This window comes from Plutella xylostella, chromosome 11 (assembly GCF_932276165.1).
Source record: "Plutella xylostella chromosome 11, ilPluXylo3.1, whole genome shotgun sequence".
In the NCBI taxonomy this organism is placed as follows: domain Eukaryota; kingdom Metazoa; phylum Arthropoda; class Insecta; order Lepidoptera; family Plutellidae; genus Plutella; species Plutella xylostella.
The window spans coordinates 5,374,387-5,397,841 of NC_063991.1; the positions used below are offsets into that span (position 1 = coordinate 5,374,387).

Below are 23,455 nucleotides of genomic sequence, written 5' to 3' on the forward strand. Positions count from 1 at the left end.
TAATTAATTTCCTATTTGACACTTTTATCTACCGAGTGAATAATTTGTTATGGATTTTTAAATAAATAATGTTAATCGTAAGTTAATATTTTTGTTTAATTTATGAAATATTTTTCTACAAAGTAGGTATCATATCTATTAAATATAATTATATAAAACAATTTCATTACTTACCTAAGAAAATATTTTGAGAATTATAGATTTTTAAATTGCAACTGGAACTGTGGAGTAAGGAAGTTAGCTAGATACTTACCCCCTTATTCATAGAAAAGTTACAAGACGTTTTAACTAATATACTGTTTTGTCCCTCTCTTTCAAAGAACAAATTGTTCTTTGTCGGAGAGGGACAAAACAGTTTATTAGTTAAAACGTTCTGTAACTTCTCTATGAATAAGGGGGTTAATATTCAATGGAAGTTAGCTAGATAGGTATATCTATAATATAAAAAATATCCTTATAATATAAAATTATAAAGTACTGAAAACCATACAAGATGGCGTTTGTGTCGAAAAGAAAATAAATTTAGATACACTCGTTTCTGTACTATAATTCTATACCTAATATGCTTAAATTGTTAAATGGTTTATACATTTGACATTAACAATGGTTAATATTGGTCATACATTAGGCTCATTTTAACGAGCGTCTATCGTGTCACAGCTTATACAATAAAATAAAATCTACCTTATACTCTAACCTTATCCTTCTCACTTCTTGAACGTCCTCTTCGCCTTGGCCTCGGCGGCGTCGCTGGCCTGCACGAAGGTGCGCTTCAGCTTGTTCTTGCGGCTGTCTCGGTAGCGGGAGGACACGCGCGCCGCTAGTTGAGACACACGGGCCATGGTCTCGGGGGGGTATCTGGGGAGGGGGGAGAGAGGTTAGATTAACAATATACTAACCGGATGGTACGTCCACCAACCCGCACTGGGCCCATGCTATGCTCTCTTTATACAAAAGGTAGGGGTTATGTCATTTGTATGGATACCAACGCCATCTAGTTATAATCTATTAAAACGGTATATTTTTAAGTGAAAAAATACCGCCTTCGTTTGATGCGCATGATTATCTTTTCTCGCAAATCGTTTCAAGTGAAATGTAAAAAGCTATACATATACATGGTTGTATCTATACATAACATAATTAGTTTTAGCATCACCGGATAGATGGCGCTTTTCAGTGACCTAAAAATATGGCGGAGAGAGCAGTATTTTTCAAGTATAATATAGTAGTCTTTGACTGGGCCCTCGTGGTAGACTCATCATTGGCAACAACATCTGTTGTAGATGGTAATTGCAGCACGCGTAGGTTTATATATCTTTCAAATCTATAGATTTTATTAAAATTTATAATTACCAATTATACACCTAAAACAGCGTACCTATACATCTAAATAATAATAAAGAAATACAAAAATAAAAACACATCAAAAATTATACTAACTTAAAAAAATAATTATACACCTAACTAATAGTAATTATACATGGCACTGCCAGCGCGACGCACACACAATTATTTTTGTGAACTGATTTTATGTCTACCCGCAGACATCGGTGCGGCTTGGCCGCTTTGTACTACTGTTGCGTTGTACCATATTTCTATTTATTTTAGCAAGTAACTTAAGTAGTGAATAGATATTACCAGTAAATAGATTAAGATTTAAGTATGTAAGTAGTTTATAATGAGAGCATGTCTGCCGATAAACTGTTTTAACAGTTTGGCGGAATATTTGTGTATTTTTCGTGTTTATTATGATAAAATAAAATTTAAAAAAATGGGTTGCCGCTTCGCCGTTGATGGCTGTACAGCGTGGTGGACTAGGCCTCCGAAACCCTTCCTTCATCGGAAGGAGACCCGAGCCCCAGCAGTGGGGACGTGATGGGTTGTGATGACGATGATGATGATGATGATGAACGAGGGGAGAGGGTATTCTATTCTATTTCTGTGAAGGTTCTATCCTAGGTCTAAACTGCCTTCCTATGCTTGGACCATTTTCCACCACACTAGTCTACTGTGGGTTATCTAAATATGAAGGTTTCCTCACGATATTTTCCTTCGCCGTAAGAGCGATGCTATACATTGTACTTAAATACCAAATAACTTATTGGCACATGTCACCGCCGGGATTCGAACCCGCATCTCTGTCGTGAATTCCCACGTGAAGCAAAACTAGTAGTAGGATGGAAAAAATACAGTTGACATACAAAATAAATATGTATTAATAGAATAGGGCTTCCTAGATACTTATAGGTATAGTTAAAATGACTATCAATAAAATGAGTAATTTTTTGTTGTACTTAAATATTTATTTAGACGTAACAAATCAACCTTATTCCTAAAAAGTCACTTATAAAAGAATATCAAAAAAGGCACTTGAGCTTAAATAGACTATCTGAGTCTGGTAGGCTGACAAAAGACGGAGACAAAATTAAAGATCGGGGAATTTAGATTTCACTTTAACACCATAATAAGTTAATGTAGCTTCTCTTCTCTTAAGTTTTAAAGCATCCGCTTTTGGCATAGACAGTATAAGTTTTTCCCTGAAGAAATTATCCATAAACACGTATTTCCATTCACCAAAATCCAGATCTTCTTCTGAATTTTCTTTTTTGATGAAAAATAGAGGGTACGGTCTGAATTTAGTTTCGTCAGCTAGCGACAGAATCACTCTTTCATTGCTTTCGAAATCAAATTCATCCTCAACATGTACATTGTCTGAAGATGTATCTTGGGTTGTATCATTAACTTCCTCATCCTTTGTTTTTGATTTGTAGTTAGAACAACAAGCTTCATCACTTTTATTCTCTTTTCTAACTATATCATCATCTGAATTTCCATCTCTTTTACTCTCCAATACTAAATTATTGGTTCCTTCATCGATTTTGTCCATAGCCTTCTTCATTTGGTCTGCTTCCAATTTCCTTTTAGATTTTGGATAAATTATAACTTTGATTTTTGTGTCCAGATAGTTTAATTTATAGTTATATTTATGCAAGGCGATTGCATCTTTCATTGGAATAATTATTGATACTCTCCTGAAGCCATCAAATGTGTATTCATTTAGTATCTTCCAACTTGTGAACTTAATTCCCATGTAATCATTTTGATATTTCAACCATTTCAGCACATTAACACTGTTGTATTTCTGCTCATCTGGTATCAATAGTGCTGACATAACTTTTCTGTACTGTTTGAAAACAAATGTACTACCATTGCCTGTAAATACTTCTTCAAGTAATTTTTCAGTGATATCTGCTGATCTGATTGAAAAGTAAACACCAGTGAATTCATCTACCATACCGATGTACGTAAAATCACCTTTAGGTATATCTAAATCATCTAATCTCTCATGTATTTTGTCCATAATTGCTGGCATATCATTGTCCACGATTTTTTCCCCGTTTTCTTTACAAACAACAAAATGTGAATAGTCTGTCAGGTAAGAATGCAGTTTACGTGCAGGATATTTTGTCTGTTTCTTATCTTTGAACATATTTACAAATCCATCTTCTGTATCACTGGGTTTATTTTTTTCATAAATTGATCGATTTATTCTCTTCACATTAAAATTGGTAAAGTCAAAAAAAGATTTTGGTCTAGTTTCTACCAGATGTTTGTTTCTATCATCCTTAGGCTTCTTGCTTGCTTTGATCACTTTCACTCTTTTATTTTCACTTCCTGTACCATTTCTTGAGTTTATAAATTTATTGGTGTTTGCATTATTTCTACAATTATTCACTACTTGTGCAAAGTTCTTTGATTTTTCATCACTAGTTTTAAAATGGCCAACTTGGTCACTATTATCAATGTTTTCAGACTTTTCAGCCTTTTGTACTTTGGTGACACCACAGGATTTTGAGGTTTTGTGTTTCAGACAATAAACATCCAAAGTGATCCATGTCAGTTCAGCGCTTGGCACTAAATATGGGTATTCCTTAGACCAGTGACTGTTTCTGAGATCTTCACAAGTTCTCTGTCGGTCTTCAATTGTCTTTTTGCCAAGAATGTGCATGTCTTCCATTATACCCATCATGTATCTGCCGATATCAATAAACAGATATGTATCAAAGTGTAAAGCCACTTCACAATACACTTTAAACCCTAATTTAACTTTTTTTTAGTAGTCCTAACTAATATTATAAATGTGAAAGTAACTGTGTCTGTCCGTCTGTCTATCACTCTTTCACGCCAAAACTACTATACGGATTTTAATGAAATTTGGTATACATATGGTCTAGACCAGCTATACTCAAACTGCGGCCCGCGGGCCGCATGTGGCCCGCCGGGCCTTTATCAGTGGCCCGCGTGCCATGAGAGATAATAAATAATATACATTCTGTGTAAAAGTATAAGGATTATATCCATAAAACAAAAAATGATTGTTATTCATCCAACTTTATTTTATCACCTTCAAAGTTTGCTCCTTCAGAAACGATACACCTACGCCAACGAATTATCCAATCATCACAACCTTTTTTTTAACGCTGTTTTCAGAGTTGTGTTTAGTACTCGCGGCGATTTTTCCTTATTTTCTTCTATCGATAGAAAACAGTGCCTCGAAGTGGTAATTGAGTTTAAGAAAAAAAATTAGCTAGAGCCGTGAGCTGCAGCCATATCTGGTTAATATGGTGGATGCTCGATGGTATTTGTTGACTGCTTCTTCAAAAATTCATTCACAATGATGATCCTTGTGCGAAAGGTGTGATATCGTGGTGCAAAATCTTTTCTCGTTTTTTTTTCGCTAAACTGGCCTTCTTCATCGAATTTGCTGTATTAAATTCTACATAACCCGCAAATAATATTATTTGCGGGTTACTTTTACCTACCGTTTGACTTTCTGGTAAGAATTTCGAATGCACAACACCACGATAGTCAAAGAAAACAGTCAACATGACTTTAAATAACAATAGATAGAAGACGAAAAGGAAAATTCGCCGCGAGGACTAAAAAACTCTGGAAACAGCGTTTAAAAAATGTTGTGATGATTGGATAATTTGTTAGTGTATGTGTATCGTTTCTGAAGGAGCATACTTTGATTGAAAGTGATAAAAAAAATATGATTGTTATTCAAACAATCATTTTCCTTTTTTATTGATCTAATCCCGATACTTTTTACACAGAGTAGTATATGCATGTATTTTGTTTATATTATTATTCGATAGTTTACATCGCTTTATAATAGTTAAAAAAAAATTGCTTGCGGCCCGCGACACCATGACTTAAACGTGTTTGTGGCCCTTATATAAAAAAGGTTGAGTACCAATGGTCTAGACCCTAGTACAGTCGTAAAATAAGACCTAAAACTAAAACCTGCAACTTTATTCTATGTACAAGAAGTGACAATGTTCTTATACAATGTGTTGTTTATCGAACCTGACAAACTTTAAGGGTGTATTCTATGAGTGATTACTGATTATCCCATATTGTTAAAAAGTTAATCCCATAGAGTTAAGGTAGAAAACTAATGAAAAAATTTACATAGTCATTATTGACATAGGCTATTAAAGGTTAAAAATATAAATATAAAACAAACCTGCATCCGAGGAACTCAATATTAGTAAACAGCTGCGCGAGGGTGACCAGCTCGGCCTCGGAGAACTTGTCCTTGTGCTCCTCCATGAAGCTGCGGCGCACGGCCCACTGCTCGTCCGACTCGTGCTCCGTGCGCAGCGAGTCTATGTCCAGCTCTGGCTTCATGCTCTAAGGAGAAAGGTGGATGGATATAAATTTGTATGATTTATAATCTTATTTTTCTTCATATTTATAATTAGTCATACATTGTAGGATTAAATATACAGATATTCTTGATTAGCAAACAATCAAGAATAAATATTTTGTAAGTAGATAACTTTGCATTTTAACGAATATATTTGCGTGTGTTTGTTACTTTCACGCATAATGTAAAATATTCAGTCGAAAAGGCTTCTTTTGTACAAGGCTGGTTTTCTACGGTAACCTTTATGGAAAGCAATACGGAAGATTTGGAGGTGGAATTTTGAGGGTAAGAAACATTTTCTGAAAATTTGAGGTTAGATCGTTTTAAGGTACTCACTGTAACACAAATTAAATTATTGGCGTCGTAACTATATGAGGAAAAGCAATAACTTGCAGTTCTATTGTAAATTGCAATAAAAATTTACTCAAAACAAAAACATAGGTTTCCTTTCACTCGCTTCGCTTGACAGTAGGGATGGCGAAATAATATCGATGTATCGATATATTGATATATTTTTATAAATATATCGATATTTTCCGACGATATATTGTAAACCGATATATCGATACATCGATATAAATAATCAAGTATCGAAAAAATATCAAAATCGATATTTTTTCATTAACAATACCCTTTTGTTGGCGTCACAACGCAATGCGGCGATACTAGCTCGCAACCGTATACCGAGCGAGAGTGTAAATACACGACATTGGCACAAAGTGACAGTAAAAAAATAGTGTTTTTTAATAATTCCATATAATTTGATTTCACAAGAATTTATTCCTATAAAGCTACCGATATATCGATATTTTTTTTTTCGATATATCGATTTCAGTAACGATATAAAAGAAAATATCGATATATCGATATTATTTGCACTTTCCACATCCCTGACTTGACAGTTTTTTTTCATACACACAGAGTATATGGATTTTTGCATCATTATTCCGTTTCTTACTTTAATGAATAGTTGTTGCATAGTTGTTGTTGCATTTTGGACTTATAACTCACTGCGATATTTGGTAGCGATGCCGCGATGATGAAGTCGCACGTCTCATAGATGCTCGTATTATTTTCTCTACTCGATAGCATCGCTAAGAACGCGCGCGAGATTTCGGGCTGTGGGTTGCTATTATTATTCTGAGCGGTAAGGTTTTGTATGTTTCAAGCTCGTTTCAAGTAATATTTTTTTTACCATGGCAACATAGTAGTGTAATGCTACAAAATTGTATACTGCGTTAATTTTCTTTGGTTCTAGCTTTTACCTACATCACATTGATGGTAGAACATATTTAATTTAGCCGCTTTATAAAAATCCAGTTTGCCATTGTAAAATTTTCCCCAATCAGCCAGTTTACTGTCAGTCACAGTCAGTCAAATAAAGCAGATGAATCTTTTGTTGTCGAGAATCTTGAATAAGAAACCAATTTGAGGGTAAAAAGAAAATAAAAACCTCAACCCGCTGTGCACAATGCAATAGAAAATCAAGTTTCTGCGTTCAACCAGCCGCCTGAGGTTTGCAAATCTATTATTTAGCATCTGCACAATCGATCAGATTATATCCCTTTGTTATGATTATTTATTTGTATTGTACATTTCCACAGCGGATGCGAGGCCGTTGCGTATTTAACCGAGACCTGATTCGTATCTGCTGTAAAGAGGATTTACACAACAATGGCGTTCTCGATAAGGAAAATATTTTCGAACATCAATTACTTCAAAAAGGGCGAGGAAGATGAGGCTGGGGGCAAGAAGCGGCGCCACACGACCAGCTCGTCGTCTGGAGAGCCCTCCTCCGCCGGCCCGGAGGCCCCCGAGCCCGACTCCACGTCCAAGGCCTGCGCCACAAGCCTCAACCTCCCAGAATCTATCAAGACTTTTGCCGTCAAAAAAGGTTCGTTATCCGACACTGACCTCCTTAGCATTAACCTGAAGACTCCTTGCAAGAAAACTGTTAAACACAAAACCAAGAAATTGAGGTTGGATATCAAAAGGGCTAATAAATCTATGAGTGAGGCCAATGTTTCTACCCAAGGGTTCCAGGGGTTTGAGAATTTGAATGTAGAGAATACACCAAAACATATATTACTGGGTTGCACGAGCTCTGATGCATTCAGTGAGAGAATGAAGGAGTTTGATTTTAATAAATCCTTTGATATCTTCGATGCCATGTCTGAAGGCTGCCCTAGGACACCTTGTGAGGAGAACTTTGACATTGAGTCTCTGTCTGAACAGTCTGAGTCTGATCTGTCATTAATATCTGATAAAAAAGAGACGTCACCTATCAAAATGTGCCGTAAAGTGGAGGATCTACATAACAGCAGCACCAGCATAGAGTATGAGACCATAGACACCAGGGCGCTACGCTCCACTACGCCCGAGTCATTCGGAGACGTAGAGCTGGAGAAAACTGAGGAAGACCGCATAACGCTGCTGCTGTCGTACCAGACAAAGCTTGAAAAGATGGACTGCTTCCTGAAAAACCTGCTCACAGAATTCCAGTTCCACATTGAAGTTTCCAAGATATTCCAGTCCCGCACCGTGTCCATACCTGACGCAGCAAATCATGCGAAAATCCTCAGTGAGATCACCTGCTTAGACAACGTCAGTAGAGGCGTCAGCCCCACCGGTTCCTGGAACATTATTCTGGACAAAGATGATGCTCTGACTAAGTTCAAACTGAAGAAGCAGCTGCTATCCATGAAACATACCATAGACGACTTCATCACCATGTATTTACAGAACCAGAATATACAGGATGACCTGGAAGTCACAATGAAGCCGAAAAAGTATCCACACCATCGCAGCATTGCCTATGACGTTCACAAAGGAACCAGACCCACTAAAAAGCATTTGCGTGTCAGCAAGAAGAAGAAGTCAAGGCGGTTCAATGACTTTCCTGATCTCAAAGAGGCTTTAACCAATCTGTTCTCCTTAGATTGTGATCAGACATACACAGAGCTGAATGTGTCACCAGAAAAAGCTGCATTGATCAGTAATGAGGAAGAAGAAAATGGCAAGTGCACTTGTAAGTGTCGGTACCACAGTTCCCCTTCCCAGGTAGACTCGGGAGTCACCACAAAGGATGAAGACTGCTCCAGCCAGTCCATCACCTCGTCCATCGGCAACTTCAGTCTGGACAACTCGTCCCTCACAGCGTACTCGGAGTCTCTAGACCAGTTCAGCTACAACAGCTTCCAAGATACCACAATCAGCTCTCTGCTTGTGAAAAGCTCTATGGAGCGCATCAAGTTCTACGTTCAAGCTCACAGCATCCAGCTGAAGAAGGAGGACAGTGTAAATGATTACGAGTCAAAGAACATAGTTACGTTCTTCTGTCCGGCTTGCCACGTGCCTGAGAGCGATGAGCACAACCTTCTAAAACACATCCTAAGCCAGAAGCACTGCGAGAAGATCCACTTTTTGTACAAAACTGCGTACATCAAGAAGTGTTTCGCAGCTGGAAAGGAGATCCAGCCGAGCACAGTGCTGAATCCGATGACGATGTACCGTGATGACAACAAGATCGTCTGCTTCGGTGATGCTGTGTATGCTTGCTCTCTCTGCTTTGAGAACGAGATAGTTGGTGAGTCGGTGCTGATGGGCCACTGCTCCGATCCCGACCACATCGAGCGCAGAGACATGCTGGCAGACCTCGAGGAGTAAGTGCATGATTAAAAAAAAAAACTCTTTTGCATGCAATATCTGTAATCATGTATTTATTTGTGTAGAAATCTTTTAGTAGTTCACATATTTTGTCTTAGATCCAATCATTTTCTTGGTCATGTAATTTTACCACCAATTAAATCGTTATTAGCGTAGTTCATAATTGTATGTAACTGTACCGCGATCATAATTCATTCTTCAATTAAGTATGGTGCTATTTTTTCGATTCCAATGAGAGTGTGCCCTTTTCCACGCGGTTGTTTTATTAAAATGTGAAATTGGCAGCCTCTTTGTGTGCTAGACTGAAATAATTGTGTTCAATCTTAAAAAATATGGTCCTGTCCAAAGTAATAAAAATAGTTAAGTAGTAAGTGCGAAAATGGTAAAACTGCCTTGCTCAATAATAAATTAAAAAATAATACCAAGCAATAATTTGTTTCCATGTGAAAGAAATCCACAGGGTGTTATTTTTTTGTTTACCCTATAAGATTCTTACACATTTGTAAAAAAAACTTCTGTGTTCATTAATACTGTATTCTTGACTTTAGATGTAAGTTAAATAGGTATTAATTTCTTCGGTACATCTGAGATGTAAATTTTCATATTTCGATATACCCTATAAGACTAGCTTCTGTTCTATCTATTCTCTGTTCTACATCTATCTCCTTTTTAATATTATCTAAGTATATTTAGATGTATGTTATCTAGTGTAGGGTTAACATTAATATGCTAGTGTTAAGGAGTAATTTATCCGCATTTACAGAAGTGTGGCAACACTTGAAATCTACATTTTAAAAAATATTAAAATACCTATTGTCTGAATGAAATTTAGGATTTTTTATAATTATAATTACAAGGGAACAGAAAGTAGGGTACGCACAATAACTATTTAAAAAACACATAAGTAGGTATTATTAAAACTTTAAAGATTTGGTATCTTTATAATTTACTTTTTTATTCAATATAATATTTTGTCTTGTCAACAAGTGTTGCCACAGTACGCCGTTCATTACCTTGTTCATAGATCTCACTGTAAAATGCCAGTAGACGCCATATTTCATAATGATCCTCAAAAGCAACTCAAAAAGACTGATGTTAGAACTAATTTTGTTTTCCGAAATAATGTTCTGAAGAATTGTTATATCGTAATATTCGTGAACATTTATTATTACTTTCAAAAGACCACGACTGGTTTGATTGTGCCACAAAAAACCGCCTCTTGTTCACATACTTAGGACTATAATCGTATTTCTAACTTAAGTAAAACTAGAAATATTAATTGTTATTAATGTAATTTAATTGTAGAACTGCATAGAGGTATTCAACTAAAAGTTTGATTTCGAAAAACCATTATAAATAATAATCGAAATTCACCCGCAGTTCAGTTCCATCGAATAAATTGAGTAAAAAAAATGTGATATTAAAATAGCCTATCAGGAGTTTTTGAAAATAAAGAAGTACTTATTCGAGAATCTTAAATTATACGATAGCAAGCAAGACTGGACATCCAAATTCATATATCAATTAATATACGCGTATAATATATTAATAAAAATTAAAAAAAAATACAAAAAAAACTAGGTAATGCTTAATTTTATAGCAATGTAACACTTGTAGCTGCATAAGTATAAAGACGAGGCTCGACTATTAACGAAATGTCTGCATATTATCTGTTTAGCCGCAACACAATGTACTTACCGTGAATTCAACAATTTTATTAAGTAGTTTAATTTTATACACGACACATATTTAATGCAGGCCATTTTTTACATTTATTTATTAACATATTTTTTACTTATACAAATACATTCTCAGAAAAATAATACACCGAGGGCTTCGTAATCTTAAGGTTATAACTAAGTACTTATAATAATTACAAGTTAGTGAGCCTTAAAATTACTGTAATATTTCTGAACTTTAAAGGTTTTTTTTCATATATTGTAGTCACGTAACATAATAAACTAGTTGCCCAATTTTTATTCACTATTTTATTGTTAATATTGTAAAACTGAATCTTATACATTAAAATATATTTGTCATTCGTACACTTATACATATATTTTTTCAATTTTTTTTGTAATTCTTTCAAAACTTAAAATTCTATGCTGGTGTGCCACTTATTTTATAAAGATTATGTATTCTCGTGGAAACTTCAAAGAGTTTTAAGTTCAGAGGGATCCAAGTTTAGTTTTTTCCCTCTGAATCAGGGCTGAAGATATATTTCGTAAATGTTATATTCTTACTTTTAAGTTAATCTATTTCCCATTTTGTAAGTGGTCTCATTGCTTTAATAGTTGTTATAACAAATAGCTGGAGAATGCAAAAACTGTGATTACTGTTGAAAAGGTTCCAAATTGTTATAGAAAAAATTACGGTTTACCTTTGCTGGCATCCTTGATCACAACTAATCAATAGAAAGTAATTTATTTGTTGTTAAAAATTATAATCTTACCGCATGTTTTTGTCTTAACATCAATTTGTAGTACTGTAGTAACATGTATGACGTTCTACAAGCAAAAATATCTTATAGTAGGTTTCGCAATACAAATTAAATAAGAATATCATCGCACAACATGTAGTAACGTAGATTTTAACATTAAACTGCAATAATAAATAGTTAAATAATAAAGATTTTAACATTAAACTGCAATATAAATATTAAGTAGGTATGTAAAATATAAAAAAAGAATTAAAAAAATCTTGGAATCTAGAACTTCTGCCAACTTTTTCACATTGGATGTCACATCTAAATCAGATTTAGTTGAAAATGTATACAAGTTATCACTTGGTAGTTTGAATGGCTTTTTAAGTTCATTGATACCAGCAAAGAAAAACTAATAATACCTAAGTAATAATGTGAGGTGAGTGATTTTGAAAAAATGATTTTTTTACAACATTTAATTGTTTTTTAATCAGCTGTATCCATGCAATTTGACATATTTAAAGAGCTTAACTAGTTTTGTCTCTAGTTCAGCAGCTGTGGATAGTACCTATATATTATCAATTTTCACATATGCATAGGTTCAATAAATATAGCTAAAAATATAATATTGATTCATTGCCAATTTATTTATTGTTCTTGTACATGTATTACTAACACTTTGATCCATGTTGGTTGAGAAATAAATAAATTATTATTATTATTATTATTGCCAATTTATGGACCTGTTGCAAAAGGAAACTTTTTTGTAATAATTATTTTTCACCTAAATATTTCAAAAAACGTATGGCAGATTTTCTTACACCTCATTAAAAAAATGCAGTGGTTATTGTATGAGGGCATTACTAGCGCCATCTATGATTAAGTTATTTTTTTAATGAGCTGTCAGAAAACCTCCTATTGGAAAATGATCACCCTGTATAAGTTATTTTTCAAAGTCGCTCCCGCGCCCCCTGGTGGCTGAAACTGTGATGTATTAAAACGTGTTCATATCATAGATCTGTTGTTTTGACTCTTGTTACCTTCAGGCAAAAACTCCGTTTTTTTTGGACTGAATATTATGAAAATAAAGTGTGTGTTAGGACAGCTTTTGTTGTTTCATTTGTAGTTAAAACACCCACAAAAAAAAACAACAAAAACTCACACCTTGTACTAATGTACTCCCTTGCGGGGTAGGCAGAGGTGCATTGCTGTACTTTTCGCCAGACTACATATAAAAGAGTAACTATCTTTCGGATTACTTAACATCCGAAAGATAGTGATTCTGAGTTTGCATTTTTTTATTCTACTTATAAATCTATCGCTTACGTGACTTTTATTATGGATAGAAGGATTTCTTTAAGTTGTTCAACAAAAGTTGTTTAGAATGACGTGCTGAACCATGCCACTCTTGCAACATTCTGTAGTTGTAGGTAGGAATTTCACATTACTATTTCTGGCTAGCTGATCCTCACAGTGACAAACCCTAGACCAAGTATTTGTGACAATACACTAAGAAGACCTAATCAGCAGGAGGTGAGGCGAAAGCAAAGGTATCCAAAATAAATAAAAAACATCTAGCAGAACAAAATTTTATTGTGTAAAATCATGGCTAACAATATTTTGCTTCAATTCTTTCAACTTAGTCAGACATGGCCTTCTAAATGGGGACCTGTGGTTTTCAATTATTTTCTCTAATGCCTTGAGGTTGGCAGCACTCGTGCCCGGTCCCTGTGTGTATGCCAGTAGCAACCTCCCAAAGTTCTTGTCATCAGAACAATCTTCGTGAAATTGCTCCAGGTTTGAGAACAAATAATTTGATACACAAGAGGACATGTCACAATCTTTGTATAAAGCCAGCAGAGATGGTAAGTGGTGAGTAAATTGTGCGCTAGACAATCTTATTTCCGAAATCACTTGTAAGAGTTCGGTTTTTGCGGTCTTTGTCAATGTTGTGACAAAATTGTGTAAAATGTTGGAAGAAATGCATGTATTTTGAAATAGGAAGAGTAACAGAGTTTTGAAATGTTCAGGGAAGTATTTTGAGGCTCTATTTAGGATGTCTATGTTGTTAATTGTCTGCCTTTTCAGTAATAGTGTAGGCAAAAATATTTCCAAGTAACCTTTTGTAAAGTTATCATTTAAATCTTCTGTGCTGTTGTAGATTTTGTGACATAGCTTCTCTATTGTGGCGTCTGTTAAACTCGTAGCTAAAAGTTCAAACAAAATATTCTTTCTAGAGCATTCTTGAACTAAATCATTGAAATTCATGTTTAAGTCCGTTTCTATAGCTTCACATAGTATTTTATGATTTTCAGTGATTTCAGGCTGCGATTTCTCTGCATCTTCTATCAAATCTATAACTGGTATGTTTTGGGTGCTATCCTTTATTTCTTCAACCAGGATTGTCTGATTTTTCTGTGATAAATTAGAGTTTATCGAGTATTTTTTAAGTACTTTCGTCCATTTGTTACTTTCTTTGGCTGAGCTGGCGGAACTGTCTACGCAGCGCTGCAGTAAAGGTTCTGAAGAAGCTGAGAAGGTCCACATAGCTTCGCACTGTGCCTTTACTAAACAATTAAATAATAACAAAATTAAAGAAATAACAATGTTTACGTTTGCAAATAATTCAAAACAAAGTTACTGTCACTGTCACTTTGACAGATGACTCCAACCGGATGTAACTAGAGATGCCTAATCCTATCGATTAAACTAAATTGTATTATTAAATTGTAGAGAATCATCATTATTCTGAGTAACCGGATATCCCCAGACAGGCAAGATAAAAACCACAGAAATATACTGCGACGTTCTTTCACTTCGGTAACACTCACCAAATTATATTTTCTCACTTAGCTGGAGCACATAACATTTTTTGGCTTTCATAATACTGACTACTTCTATTTACATTCTGAGCTATGCCCGTAACAGTTCTCTGCGTTGCAAATACGTCGTATTGGGAGCACAGAACACATTTACTATTGGGAGTTGGGACACCCTCCAACTCGCTTAACTGTCTATAGTTAGCCGGTAGTGTCTGGATGAGGAAAACCGAAAACTCTCTTCTGCCTTCTTCAGCATTAATTTAAAACAACAGAGCTTGTGAAAATAAACAATTTTATTCATATTTTAACCATTACAAAACATGTAGGTACAATGACGAATATAGACGTTATTATCCACTATTTTATCCTTAAACTATTATCCCGTATACAAAATAAAAATGAGTAAGTATACAAAAACCCTATTACCAATACAATGCGGCTCATTTTGAAGAAAAATAGTAACCACATTGGCTCTATAATATTAACCACAATATTTAAATAAATTACTAAGTATAAATAAAATAAAATGCGTAAAAATAACAAATATTTGAAAATGATTTGTGACCATATATTTATAGATTCTATAGTAAAGTGGTGAACCTTAGGCCCACAAACGTTTCAATATAAAATAAAAATAATGTTCCTCGACTCCCTTGGCGGAAACGTCTTACTAGCGCCATCTATGATTTAGTTAGTGTGTTTTTAACCTTGTGCGGATTTACCTACGAACGCGGGATTGCCCCGCACGCGTGTCAAGCTCATGTGTTCTTTTCATACAAGTATTCATTGTAACGCGTGGAAAATGGCGTGCAATCCCGCTTGCGGGAGTAAATCCGCACGATGTTAAAACACCCTTAGTCCTTTTTTGTGCGTAATCCGGAAAACTACTAAACTCTCACTGCAACCATCCTATCTGATAGAATCGAGTGCGAGGGTTTTAACTCGCATTCTATTCGAATACGAGTCAGACCTATGGAATGATAGCTGTCAAACTTTCGCAAATCTATTCACCGCCATTTTGTTGTTGACAGGTTGACAGCACTTTCGAATAGTTCGACTCGCACTCGATTCTATACATTAGCTCTGTTTTTTCCGGATCGGGGTGCTGAATCTGTCCCTTATCCCCCTACTCCTGGATCATCTTCCGTATCATGTAGTTCAGGATGCCGCCGTGCCGGTAGTAGGTCAGGTCCACCTCCGTGTCGAAACGAGCCGTCACCTGGAACGAGGGCACCGCGCCGCCTGATACCTGCGGAGGAAGAGTTATCATTTAGAATTTGAAAATAAGTATTATAGGGATAATGCATTATAGGGTTCAATCGACTGGAAATGCCTTCCTCTATCACCTCCTGAAAGGATCAGGTCTACTTGCCAATAACCCTGTATATGGAAATATATTTGGTTCAAGGAAGGGGACTAATTTGGGTTAAAAGAAGAATTTCCTTGCAGAGTAGGACGAGAACATAAAGGTTTTTTAAATATTCTTAAAAAAATATATGGCCGCCGGTGCTGTGTTTTTTTCAGAACTACATTTATACTATATGTTTGGCACAGGTAAGGGGATATAATTATTATGGTAAAAAGATTTTTATTGTGGAGTAGGACAAGAGCATAAAGAGGAATTAACTGGATTACGAAAATGAATGTTTCTCTTGAAGTAAGTACTGTGTTGATTTATTTGAAACGGTTGAACCGATTTATATTTTTTAGAATAGAATAGAATAGTTCATTTATTTGCTTGAATATAGGAAGGTACAAAGATATTATTACAATTTTAATTCTGCTATATTCTACCCTTGAAGGGTGTACAAATATAATTTTACACTGCAAATATAATTTTAGAGGACCTTCGTTCAGAGATGTCTATGTACCAGTGGTGCATACAACATGATCCCAACGGCTTCCTTTAAGGATTATCTGATTTCATATTTAATATGCAAATTGGCTTTCTGTGATACCTATGTGATAGCTATAGATACCAGCGTGCTACCGCGCGATGTATGTGCCAGTCAATAAACGAACTCACTGTGTCCGGTTGTCTACTACCCGATATCTCACTTTCACTACCAAAAAAGTAATTCTTCGCCTCTGCACGTCCACTTCCTACCTTCACAGTAACAAGCTCAAGAGTCCTCGGCGCCTCCGGTATCTCCACAGTGTACACTTCCTCTCCAGTGAGCCCGAGGCTGGCGGCGCTCTGCCCCGGCAGGAACTGCAGCGGCACCACGCCCATGCCCACCAGGTTGGAGCGGTGGATGCGTTCGAAGGACTCGGCTATTACGCAGCGGATGCCCTGTGGGGGGAAAAATAATATAAATTATGATGTATATAATTATGTATATAGACTAGCCATTCCCGCGAGCTCCGCTTCGCCTTAAAAAGTTTTCCCGTGGAAATTCCCCGATAAAAAGCCTATGTGTTAATTCATGGTGTCAGCTAACTCCATACCATATTTTATTACTATCGGTTCAGTTCAGCTGTTTAGACGTGAAGAAGTGTGTATGTAATAAACATACACACACACATACTTACAAACTTTCGCCTTTATAATATTAGTAGGATAGGAGATGGTGATACTGGTGCGGGAAGTTGGTTGTTACAGTCGAGTTGGCGTAGTGTTTGTATACACAAGGAAAGTGTACAAGGCAAGCTAAAGTGGCAGTGGGCCAGTAATAGATATGGCAGATGCCAGATAACCGTAAATGTTAGGGTAGACCAAGTTTTTAAAAATGCGTGGACAATCTAAACTTAATCGGACATTTATAAAGCTTAGATGTTCGATAATGGTCAATTAGAGGGTGATGATGATGTATTGCAGATATTTATTTGATCTCAAATGAAAATTTAGTTAGGTATATTTTACGCTGTGTATGTGCCTTTAAACACGGCTGAGCCGATATGAGTATTTTTCGACGTAATGTTGAGCCAGATCATTTTCACCCTTCAAACAAAATGATTAGAATCAACATGGCAACTAACAGACACACACATATCCAACCTATAACACCACTCACCAGCAGCATGGGTCCCTTGGCGGCCCAGTCGCGGCTGGAGCCCGAGCCGTAGTCCTTGCCGGCGATGGCGATCAGTGGGACGCCCTCCGCAGCGTACCTGGAATGTTATTGAAGAGATGTCGAGTGTTATATGCTTACAAAATTAAATACACAACATAGACGGTACCATTGCCTTCCTTATAGAGATAAATTATATAGGTACAAGAAAATAAGAAATAATTCATGTTTAAAAATAAATTAATGAAGCGGTTTTCGAAAATATGAATAGGTGTTCTTATTATTAAACTTGTTAACGTAGTTTTACACCCGTCGGATAGTTGTATTCAAGGCTACAAGGTTATTACACTCAGCAGCTTATGTGAGATAAATAATATTTCTTTCTGTATAGTTCACCCTCAAAAACAGTCAGCACTCGTTATATCTTGTCAGCAGCATGTCAGCACACATCTAAATCTGTCAGCACCCCCTCAAACCATGTCAGCACCTCCAAAAAGTAGTAATTTACCTCTCAGCAGCATCAAATATGTCCATCTTGTCCCCGCTAGGCAGGTGCCTGGTCTGGGGCCCGGGCGCGTCACTGAGCTTGTTCACGAGGCGTATGTTGGCGAAGGTGCCTCGCACCATGACTGATGCTATTACGGTTACATAAATATGTCAGCAGCGTGTCAGCGTAGTCCAAATTCTGTCAGCAGTCACTAAAATGCTGTCAGTAGCAGTCAGCGCTCATTATAGTCTTGTCAGCACCTATTAAATCTTGTCAGCACTATGTCAGCATAGTTTTAAACCTGTCAGCACCCCCAAATACCATGTCAGCACCTGTCAGCAGCCCCAACTAACCTCTCAGCGGCATCAAATATGTCCATCTTGTCCCCGCTAGGCAGGTGCCTGGTCTGGGGCCCGGGCGCGTCGCTGAGCTTGTTCACGAGGCGTATGTTGGCGAAGGTGCCTCGCACCATGACTGATACCAATATGGTTACATAAATATGTCAGCAGCTTGCAGCGTAGTCCAAATTCTGTCAGCTGTAACTAAAATGCTGTCAGCAACAGTCTGATCTTTGTAGCCTTATCAGCACTCGTTTTTTCTTGTCAGCTCTATGTCAGCACACATCTAAACCTGTCAGCACCCTCAAATACCATGTCAGCACCTGTCAGCAGCCCCAACTTACCTCTCAGCGGCATCAAATATGTCCATCTTGTCCCCGCTAGGCAGGTGCCGTGTCTGGGGCCCGGGCGCGTCGCTGAGCTTGTTCACGAGGCGGATGTTGGCGAAGGTTCCTCTCACCATGACCGCGTCGTTGCCGCGACGGGAGCCGTACGAGTTGAACTCGCGGGGGGTCAGCCTGGAAAGGGAGAGGGGGGGGGGGGTTAGTAAATTAGATTATATGTACATACACATATGTATGGTGACCAATATTCTATTCTATGTATTTACAGATTATCAAGTATTCTCGAGTAGCGAATGTGGCGATACGCCTGTAATGGCCTGTATCTTATAGGTACGCCAGTCCTTTCACGACGATGGTAAATCCTACTACGGTTATGTGCAGAGAAATCTGACCCTCCTCTCATAGTACCTAACAATGCTTCTGAGAGGGGTCAGGTACTATTTGTTTCTGACGATACCTAGACCAAAAAGTTTTACAATGTACACACAGTAAACAGGTCAGCCGTTCCACGAGTGCTTCGAATCGCATTTAAACGCTTTGCCGTAGGAATTAAGGAATTCCGGGATGTAGCCTGTAGCAGGGCGTCCCACACCATGTCACACACAGGCGGGGGGCGTCCCCTACACTCAGTACACTCACCCCCGGCTGGCGAGGTGGCGGGGGGCGTGGGACGCGCGCGCGATGCTGCCAGCGGGGGGCGGGGGACGCGGGGACCTACACTCACCCGCGGCTGGCGAGGTGGCGGGCGGCGGGGGACCTACACTCACCCCCGGCTGGCGAGGTGGCGGGGGGCGGGGGACACAGGCGGGGGGCGGGGGACGCGGGGGACACTCACCCCCGGCTGGCGAGGTGGCGGGCGGCGGGGGACGCGCGCGCGATGCTCCCCGCGGGGGACACGTGGTCGGTGGTCACGGAGTCCCCGAGCAGCAGCAGGCAGCGGGCGTTGGCGATGGGGCGCGGGGGCGGCAGCTCCTGGGATTTAAAGTTTAAATACATCCAAATGTTAATAAAATCGATGATTTTAAAGAAAGAATAGCCACATTATGAAAGGCCCAAGTCCAGTAGACAGTCACAGTGTAAAATATTTTGCATTAACATAAATAAGTATAGAAATACGTATTAATAAATACAACTTTCAGGTTTGAATCAATTCAAACTACATTTACCTAACTCATTTTAATACATTTACGGTTGTTTTTCATCGATTGAAATAATAACTAGTAGCTAACAGTCCCATCTACAGTCGGGCGACAAGACTAGACATTCTCCCACAGCATTTTTATCGACGGAAATAAATAATAGACACCATATCGCTATTTGCGATATACACGGATGTGCTGTACCTGGGTGCGCGGGACGTTAATTAAATATCACTCGTAGTCGTTACTCCATTCATAGCCTTGACTAGCAGTTATATAAAGACCAATACTCGTATCTCCTAGTGGGGTGAGCTCACCTTAGTCATGCCGTCGAAGAAGGGCGGTCGCTTGAAATAGGTGGACAGCTCGTCCCACTGGGACAACTGGCCCCATTTCCTAGTGGGGTGAGCTCACCTTAGTCATGCCGTCGAAGAAGGGCGGTCACTTGATGTAGGTGGACAGCTCGTCCCACTGGGACAACTGGCCCCATCTCCTAGTGGGGTGAGCTCACCTTAGTCATGCCGTCGAAGAAGGGCGGTCACTTGATGTAGGTGGACATCTCGTCCCAATGGGACAACTGGCCCTATATCCTAGTGGGGGGAGCTCACCTTAGTCATGCCGTCGAAGAAGGGCGGTCGCTTGATGTAGGTGGACTGCTCATCCCACTGGTACAGTTTGCCCGAGGCCACCTGAAGAGCCTGCCACGAGGGCGAGCCGTCCTCGATCTTGGCGTACACCTGAAGAAGTAATAAGTTTTTTTAGAAATAGTTACTTTTGAAAACGCTTTACTCTAAAACGTATTTTTTTCTAAATAACACACCAAAATGTTTATTAAATATTGACAAGGCAAAACCATTATTAAGTCATGAAAATAGAGTGCAATTTTGCAGAGACAATCTGTCATTGTCCATTATTTACTTATTTATATTTTATGTACAAAGTTTGCCTGTAAGAGATCACTATTAGCGTAAAGGGCACCTATTGTTCAGTGTTCCTAGTTTGTAAGTTTCTTTTTATAAGATTTGCTATTGTGGTGGGTGACCAATTATAAGACATGTATAGGTAATTCTATTCTAGCAGTTTCAATTACTCTACCTACCGATGACTGGAAGTTACTTTCATACTATTTCGACACATAAAAGTTACAACCGGTCAAAATCGTTTGAAACATACACCAGTCATCGGTAGATAGACTTATTGAAACCGGGCCAAAGTGTGTGTTACCTCCTTGAACATCCGGGGTATGACGTGCCGGCGCTCCACCTCCTGAATCTCCTTCCGGGTCGGCCAGATGTCCGCCAGGAACACTTTAGAGCCGTCGGGGCGGGTGCCTGAGAGCAAAGTATAATTATTATAGTTGTTATCGATTTATTTATACAGTAATAGCTAAGTAGGTACACAATATAGCTATACAGCCTTTCATCAAATATAAGACATCTGACACAAACAAAAACTACCCTTATTCGAAAGTCATATGTAACGGTATATACATTGTGTTACGTTGTGGGGTGCAGGGCACCATAGTAGCTTCCTAGAGTCACGAGTTCTTATACATCACATTTCCAATGAAACACCCTGTATAAGACCGACGCACTCTTAGTTTGTAATCACTAAAAAAACAAAGGTGAAAGGATTTGCCAATCAGCCATTTTTTTGTGATTACAAGGACAAGTAGCACAACATAACTTCGAAACGCATGGACCAATGTTCTCACAGCTTGTTTCGTTCTGCGTTTCGTTTCGTTATGACCAGCAGCGGGGACGCCAGGTAGTTGGCTCGACACGCGACTCGACTCGCGACTCACCTAGAGGCTGCGTCGCAAGGTCGATCCGCACGGTGCCGGCCAAGGCGTATGCTATGACCAGCAGCGGGGACGCCAGGTAGTTGGCTCGACACGCGACTCGACTCGCGACTCACCTAGAGGCTGCGTCGCAAGGTCGATCCGCACGGTGCCGGCCAAGGCGTATGCTATGACCAGCAGCGGGGACGCCAGGTAGTTGGCTCGACACGCGACTCGACTCGCGACTCACCTAGAGGCTGCGTCGCAAGGTCGATCCGCACGGTGCCGGCCAAGGCGTATGCTATGACCAGCAGCGGGGACGCCAGGTAGTTGGCTCGACACGCGACTCGACTCGCGACTCACCTAGAGGCTGCGTCGCAAGGTCGATCCGCACGGTGCCGGCCAGGGCGTACGCTATGACCAGCAGCGGGGACGCCAGGTAGTTGGCTCGACACGCGACTCGACTCGCGACTCACCTAGAGGCTGCGTCGCAAGGTCGATCCGCACGGTGCCGGCCAGTGCGTACGCTATGACCAGCAGCGGGGACGCCAGGTAGTTGGCTCGACACGCGACTCGACTCGCGACTCACCTAGAGGCTGCGTCGCAAGGTCGATCCGCACGGTGCCGGCCAAGGCGTATGCTATGACCAGCAGCGGGGACGCCAGGTAGTTGGCTCGACACGCGACTCGACTCGCGACTCACCTAGAGGCTGCGTCGCAAGGTCGATCCGCACGGTGCCGGCCAGGGCGTACGCTATGACCAGCAGCGGGGACGCCAGGTAGTTGGCTCGACACGCGACTCGACTCGCGACTCACCTAGAGGCTGCGTCGCAAGGTCGATCCGCACGGTGCCGGCCAGGGCGTACGCTATGACCAGCAGCGGGGACGCCAGGTAGTTGGCTCGACACGCGACTCGACTCGCGACTCACCTAGAGGCTGCGTCGCAAGGTCGATCCGCACGGTGCCGGCCAGGGCGTACGCTATGACCAGCAGCGGGGACGCCAGGTAGTTGGCTCGACACGCGACTCGACTCGCGACTCACCTAGAGGCTGCGTCGCAAGGTCGATCCGCACGGTGCCGGCCAGTGCGTACGCTATGACCAGTAGGGGGGAGGCCAGGTAGTTGGCGCGAGTGTGCGGGTGGATGCGCCCCTCGAAGTTGCGGTTCCCGGAGAGGATGCCGCAGCAGACCAGCTCGTTCTGGAACGGAATAGGACAGGATAATTATTTATTTTGGCAATTTAATAATGTTTATGTGAAAAATTAATGTCTTGGAAGAATATTTAATCGATTCAAAAGTACCCACAAGATCTATAAAATAAAATAGAGTTCTTTGAATCAGCTTTTATTTTATCGGTGGTACCTATTTAATTTGAAACTGTTACCCTGGCAACACAAAACCAGATTTTGAAGCTATAAGATGAACATAGTTCTGTCTTTACAAAGCTAGAAGTAGTACCACTGTCGCAGGCATCTGGTTTAATCTCCTTTTTGATTGAACCACTAGAGCGTTCATTGGATGGCGCTATCCAATTGTATGACTAGGCCGAACGTTGATTGTACAAGCGTCACAAAACTTCCAACTAGTTAGCGGACTTAAATCTAAAAAGGAGATTGAACCAGATGCCACCACTACCACTAGCATGCTATCCTACCTTGAAAATTTTAGGTATTTTATAGCTTTTATTAGCCCGTGTACTCTTACTCTTATTTCTTTAGCTAACTGTACCACTAG

At 39.3% G+C, this 23,455-nt stretch overlaps 3 protein-coding genes across 6 annotated transcripts in view; 1 reads left to right on the top strand and 2 right to left on the bottom strand.

The window, feature by feature from the left end:
- Positions 1 to 405: 405 nt before the first annotated feature.
- Positions 406 to 6,183, bottom strand: LOC105380377 (partner of xrn-2 protein 1). 2 transcript variants are annotated; one of them, XM_048624235.1, is made up of 3 exons: positions 6,050 to 6,183; positions 5,531 to 5,697; positions 406 to 858 (listed from the first exon to the last, which is right to left on the bottom strand). In XM_048624235.1, the coding sequence occupies exons 2-3, from the start codon at positions 5,692 to 5,694 to the stop codon at positions 708 to 710; spliced, it is 315 nt and encodes a 104-aa protein (XP_048480192.1). In that variant the 5' UTR covers positions 5,695 to 5,697; positions 6,050 to 6,183; the 3' UTR covers positions 406 to 707. The 2 variants fall into 2 exon arrangements, with proteins under 2 accessions (XP_048480192.1, XP_048480191.1); XM_048624234.1 differs by lacking the exon at positions 406 to 858 and adding an exon at positions 2,299 to 4,034.
- A 795-nt stretch (positions 6,184 to 6,978) lies between these two features.
- On the top strand, positions 6,979 to 11,995 carry LOC105380376. The gene is made up of 2 exons (XM_011549905.3): positions 6,979 to 7,228; positions 7,318 to 11,995. The coding sequence occupies exon 2, from the start codon at positions 7,388 to 7,390 to the stop codon at positions 9,377 to 9,379; it is 1,992 nt and encodes a 663-aa protein (XP_011548207.3). The 5' UTR covers positions 6,979 to 7,228; positions 7,318 to 7,387; the 3' UTR covers positions 9,380 to 11,995.
- Positions 11,996 to 14,898: 2,903 nt separating this feature from the next.
- The window catches only part of LOC105384627 (cytoplasmic aconitate hydratase), a 40,516-nt gene continuing 31,959 nt past the window's right edge, over positions 14,899 to 23,455 (bottom strand). Inside the window, exons 16-24 of one of the 3 annotated variants that reach the window (XM_048623846.1) lie at positions 22,764 to 22,920; positions 21,167 to 21,273; positions 20,580 to 20,679; positions 20,357 to 20,385; positions 19,639 to 19,775; positions 18,804 to 18,977; positions 17,638 to 17,734; positions 16,731 to 16,916; positions 14,899 to 15,872 (exon numbers count right to left, since the gene is read on the bottom strand). In XM_048623846.1, the coding sequence (XP_048479803.1) occupies positions 15,750 to 15,872; positions 16,731 to 16,916; positions 17,638 to 17,734; positions 18,804 to 18,977; positions 19,639 to 19,775; positions 20,357 to 20,385; positions 20,580 to 20,679; positions 21,167 to 21,273; positions 22,764 to 22,920 (1,110 nt within the window). In that variant the 3' untranslated portion in view covers positions 14,899 to 15,749. Of the gene's footprint in view, positions 15,873 to 16,730; positions 16,917 to 17,637; positions 17,735 to 18,803; positions 18,978 to 19,638; positions 19,776 to 20,356; positions 20,386 to 20,453; positions 20,483 to 20,550; positions 20,680 to 21,166; positions 21,274 to 22,763; positions 22,921 to 23,455 lie in introns of all 3 variants that reach the window. The other 2 variants (XM_048623847.1, XM_048623845.1) reach the window with 2 other exon arrangements.